Here is a 6,047-nt window from a genome sequence, read left to right as displayed (position 1 = left end):
ACCTACTCCTCCGGACCATCAACTTGGACAACAACGAACGGCAGCAACAACGAAAACAACAACAACTACAATAGCGACGACAATGACGAGAACAACTGCCTGGGTGGTGGCCGCGTCGGAAGAGAGACTTGGGTCAAGAAAGAGACAGGGTCTCGTTTATTCACGATAATTTACTTCTTGAGATTCAGAGGCTCTCGTCACTGCTCGGAAAGCGTTCTGTACCACAGGCTGGCTTTCTTGAAGGACTCATTGCTGAGTTGAAAAAGCAATCAAGCACTATTTTCCTTTCATTAAATTGCTGAGGAGGAGGAACTACTTTTACTGCCACGTCAGCCACCACATCAACAGCAATATATTTATGATCAAGGGGTGGGTTTTCTCTATCAGGTTAGTTTATTCTATACGGTGTAATATCATAGACGAGATTAAAAACGAGTATAGAAGGGTCTTAGCACTCTTGCAATTTAGGTCATATTGAACTTGGTATGGTTGCTACAAGATGAACTTAATCGGCTGCAGGAAATCTGTGATGATTAGTGCTAAGCACATAATTATTATATATTATTTTAGTTTTTGTTTTTTTCGCATATATATTCCATTCAGCCTGATTCAAGTTTGAAATTTTGAATCCCTCTGTTGTCAAACTGTTAACAAGTGTTTGTACTGATTTTTTTTTTTTTATGGAATAGGTTCTAGATGAGTGGAGTGTGGTCGATCAACAGCTCTTAGAGCATAAGCCCCAGTAGTTGGTAGTTTCCTCTAGTTGCACAAAATCGCCTGGAAGCAGTCATAAAGACATACAAGAAGAAGCCACCCGGCACAAGCGGGCCAAGTGAGATAGAGCATCACCCTAACAAGGCATGTGAGGTTTCGGGCCGTCGTAAGGTTGAGGGGGTCCGGGTGGGTGCAAGCCCCACAAACCTTAAAAAAGTGGTCTTTTAGCTGAATGAAATCGTCTAGCAAGAAAAAAAATAAAGATAACTGGACAACTAACAAGGGATGAGTACTTGTTACGATAAATAGATAAGTACAAATAAAAATGAATAAAAAATCTTCTTGCGTCTGACCTTGAACTCCCTTCGGAAATACAGAATTCTACTACCACATACCCTGGCTGTTCGAATACGTAAGGTAAATATTATGGTTTTGACCTCAGCTTATCACTTCCAGATTGAAAAAACAAGTAGAAATAGAAATATACAAAAATATGGATATAAAAAAATAAATAGAGCACATACTTTTAGTCTTGGGTTCCTTATTGTTCATTATGTATACAAATGACTTGGACAATGGGATTAGTAGTAATGTTAGAAAGTTTGCGGACGACGCTAAAGTAAGACACCAAATTAAGTTAGGAGAAGACAGGAAGACAGGAAAAATGAACGAAGACAACTAAAATGAGTCATGGCTATTTATATGTGCGTTTGATGCTATTCGTGACATCTTTTATTTGTCTTTGTTCTTTGTTCATGAATAGCGTTTCATTTTTTCTTTTTATTGTCCAATGGCATATTTTACATATTTCCTTGCTTGTAGAAACCATGATTGGAGCCCAATCTACACTCGTAAAAGAATGCTGATCATATAACTTCTACTATCCCTCCTTTCTACAGTCCTACTTCCTTAGCACTTTATTGACTAACGTTGATTCATGAAGAGGAAAAAGAAATAGTTATTCTTGATAACGATGTTCTTTGGGCAACAAAAAGTGGGGAGGAGAACAGGGTTTGAGGTTAGATAGCCCACTGTTAAAAGAATGCTGATCAAATAACTTCTACTATTCCTCCTTTCTACAGTCCTACTTCAATCGTTCAACCATCTTTTCGATGCACTGTGTTGTCTTCAAGGATAGAAACGCTGTTTATCGCCAGTGAAATATTTATATCGGCTAGTTTCTGTACCATGGTGACATATTTGATGCTTTGTTTATGGTTGAAGAGCGGCAGTTTCATTCGGCGCAGGGGTGTCGCAAAAGAGCAGGTTGACTGGTTAAATTCAGAAGAAATCTAGGATGTTACAAAAAAGAAAAAAATGTCGAAATCGTTGAGAAATGGTAGTCTTTATTTTGTCAGGAGATTTATCAAGATGTTCAACCTCGGACGTTCAAGTTTCTTTGGACTAAGAAAGCGGTATTCATCAAGCCCAATCACCTTGACCCTAACTGAAGATGTTTTGGAAACAAACAAGGAACAGTTGAGGGTCTTTGCAAGGACAGAAGAATGGGCAACCGTAAGAATCCTTGGAGTCGGGGCCTTCGGAGACGTCATCCTGACCAAGAACGTGGAAAGTAACAAAATGGTCGCAAAGAAAGTAGTTCCAGTGGGAAAATCAGAGACCAGTTACGAGTACACATGTGAGGAGCTTATCCATGTTCAACTGAAGCATCCTAACATCGTTGAACTTTTCTGTTGGGAGATGCTCGAAGATAAGCTCCAATTGGTCATGGAATACTGTTCCCGAGGAGACGTGCAAGGAAACCTCGAAGAGATCGAACGCAAGGACGCCCTCGCCTATTTCAATCAAATGATGGAGGGCGTCGAGTACTTGCATAGCAGAGGGGTTGCTCATCGGGACTTGAAACCCGGCAACCTCCTCCTTACAGAAGACCGAGTCTTGAAAATCGCAGACTTTGGTCTAGCTGCCATCTTCATTGTCGATGGAAAGGAAGTTGAGCTCAAGGGACGTTGTGGCACCAGAGTTTACATGGCACCTGAGGTCGTCATAGACCAAGAATCAAGTTATCTTGGACCTCCCATTGACCTTTGGTCTTGCGGTGTCATCCTGGTGAAAATGCTCACGAAAGATAGGCCCTGGAACGAGGCTTTGCCAAAAAATAGACATTACAGAATGTGGCTGGAGAAGAGTAGAAGACTGAAGAAAACGAGTCCCTGGTGTCTGTTGGACAAGACCTCTCGGTCAATCGTGGATATTCTTTTGGAACCTGATCCACTTCTTCGCCTCTCTAGATGGAAAAGTCATCGTTGAATGTGCACGGAGTCAAGGTCACTGGGTCATTAAGTCTCGCCATCCCTTCCCATTCTCATAAATAAAAAGGCAATTGAGAAAATTAAGTAAAAAGAACAATTAAATAAAAAGAGGCAAGAAAAAATAAAAGTAGAAAACAAAGCCAATTAAATCCAATAAAATTGAAGTGCTATTGCACTCTCTTGCTTTCTGGGGTTCATCCCCTCAGCTGAATAAAATCGCCTGGCCACAGGCAAAGAAAACTTACATGTCGATCAGACAGTACCTAGGTTGGTACCTGGCACTCTATCGTACGGTACTGGCATCGATTTTGCCCTCAAAGTATCAAAACCAAGAGTATCGCCAAATAGCTATCGTCCGAGTTTTCACATTCGAGGAAACCAAACTCACCAAATCGACTAAAATCTAGATAACTTTTGGAAGGCTTCACACACACACACACACACACACACACACACACACACACACACACACACACACACACACACACACACACACACACACACACACACACACACACACTCACGCACACGCGCACGCACGCACACGCACACACGCGCACGCACACGCACACACGCACACACGCACACACGCACATACGCACACACACACACACGCACACACACACGCACACACACACGCACGCACGCACGCACGCACGCACACACCACACCCACGCACGCACGCACGCACGAACGCACACACACACACACACACACACACACACACACACCTGCATGAATTTGAGACTATCTATATACTGTATATAGCAAGAGCTCTTTTCCCCTTTATATTATGAGAGATAGCCAAGTCAAAATCGACGCAGGCACGCACCCACTTCCACCCATTTCATTCCCACCCATTCCACTCCCATCCACCACCTTTGTTTCCCCTCTCATCTCAGCCCTTCGTGGATGAAGGAATTGGAGCCGAGGTAGATAGCTGTGATCAATTGGAGAGAGAGGAGGCGGAATCGATGCGAGTGTTGCTCTTTTACTGTATACTACAGTTAGGTAATTACAATTACGTAAATACATGCACGGATGTACAGCCCCCCATACACACACAAGGATATATATCTACACATACCCATACTTACTAAATAGACAAAACAAATCAAACCCTCACCTTTCACCCTTGGTGGGGTCGGTCTCTCTGGCGCGTTGGTGCCGCGTGTTTGAAGAGGGCGGGCGGATTTGCCTCTGTCCTGCTGATTAGCCACAAAACAAAGGTGCGACACAGGAAGACAGCCACTCTACTCGCTCTCCTCAGTCACTGCGTCGATGCGCGGCGAGTTTCTGTGCTGTTCAGCTTACTCTTCAACGTTGGTGGGTTGTTTGCCTCTGTTACCGTCGTGCGTGATTTTCTCAGCGATATTTGTCGTTTGTGCTGATATTTTTTCCCTTTTATTTACATATCTCAAATGGCGGTAAAAAAGGAATATGAGAACAAAATTAATTTTTCTCAGAAGGACGGGACAGAGATGATAAAGAAAGCCATAGAAATTCGAAATCAGACGTTCGTATTGGGGAAGTCTTGGAACTCTTCTGGAAGAGCCCAAGTCAGCCTGTATGTAGGTCTGCGTTTCCGAAGTGCAAAATTTTGGTCCTCGTCAGTCTGCCTCAACAGTTGCTGTAGTCATCTACACCTAACTAATCATATAACCGAAACGAGGTTTATGCCTGAACATAGTTTAAAATTTAACCTGCTTAGTTAATGTTAACTTCTGAACAACCTGTGTAGGTTCAGCTTCATACTGTGATAATCCTTTTGGCGTCTCGCTCACATGTCTCCCGAGTGAATAAAGAAGTGGACAAGAGGAAAACATATTAAGGAAACTACAAAGCATCGTCTCACTACCCATTATGTTATGATCCTTGCACTGCGAAATGTTCTTAATAGTTCTCATTTCCGTGTGAGGAATTTGTATGACCGTGTTTAGACACAAAACACAAACACATACACACGCGCGCGCATACACACACACACACACACACACACACAGGTCAGATGAAAATGGTAAGGAAACTAACAGACAATGAAAAACAAAGAAAAAAAGAAGTAAAAGAAAAAGAAGAAAAGACGGGGAAGATATATGATGAAAGAAGAAACACGAAAAAAGAAGAAAAAATGAAGAATAAAAGAGGAAATGTTATTATTTGTCTGTTTATTTATTATTTGCTTGATTTTCATTTATCATTATTTATCTGCCAATTTACTATTATTCACTATTTACCTATGCATTTATTTTATTTATTATCATTTATATTATCATAATTTTTATTTTATTTTATTTTTTATTTTTATCTTTATTCTTTTTTATCATTATATTTTTTTCCCATCCGACCTAGTTATGGACCAAAAGATCTCCTGTCGGCATGCTCCGCCTTTGTAATCCTTTGTAAGAAAAAAGGAGAAAGAAAGGAGAAAGAAGGATAAAGAAGAGGAAGAAAAGGGAGAGGGGGAAAAGGAGGAAAAATAACAAAGAGAAAGAAGAGGAAGAAGAGGAAGAAAGGAAAGAAGAGGAAGAAAGGAAAGAAGAGGAAGAAGAGGAAGAAGGGAAAGAAGAGGAAGAAGAGGAAGAAGGGGAAGATGAGGAAGAAGGGGTACAGAAAAAAGAGGAAGGAGGGGGAGAAAATGAAGAAGAAAAAGAAAAGAAAAAAGAGGAAGAAGAGGAAGAAGAAGAAGAAGGAGGAGGAGGAGAACAAGAAGAAGGTGGTGGTGTGGTGGTGGTGGTGGGGGTGGTGGTGGAGGTGGTGGTGGTGGTGGTGGTGGTGGTGGTGGTGGTGGTGGTGTGGTGGGGGGGGTGGGGGTGGTGGTGGTGGTGGTGGTGATGATGATGATGATGATGATGATGATGATGATGATGATGATGATGATGATGATGATGATGATGATGATGATGATGATGATGATGATGATGATGATGATGATGATGATGATGATGATAACGACGACGATGACGAAGAAGAAGAAGAAGAAGAAGAAGAAGAAGAAGAAGAAGAAGAAGAAGAAGAAGAAGAAGAAGAAGAAGAAGAAGAAGAAGAAGAAGAAGAAGAAGA

General features: G+C 41.6%; 1 protein-coding gene across 1 annotated transcript; it reads left to right on the top strand.

Annotated features, from left to right (window-relative positions):
- The first annotated feature begins 2,085 nt into the window (after positions 1–2,085).
- Positions 2,086–2,985, top strand: LOC143038296 (serine/threonine-protein kinase Chk1-like). Its single transcript, XM_076207317.1, has one exon. It carries the CDS (start codon positions 2,086–2,088, stop codon positions 2,983–2,985), a length of 900 nt encoding a protein of 299 aa, XP_076063432.1.
- The last annotated feature ends 3,062 nt before the right edge of the window (positions 2,986–6,047 follow it).

This window comes from Oratosquilla oratoria, chromosome 24 (assembly GCF_046742065.1).
Source record: "Oratosquilla oratoria isolate Oo_2021 chromosome 24, ASM4674206v1, whole genome shotgun sequence".
Taxonomy (NCBI): Eukaryota; Metazoa; Arthropoda; class Malacostraca; order Stomatopoda; family Squillidae; genus Oratosquilla; species Oratosquilla oratoria.
The sequence above is the reverse complement of the archived record's forward strand: the minus strand, read 5'-3'. Positions and strand labels throughout refer to the sequence as shown.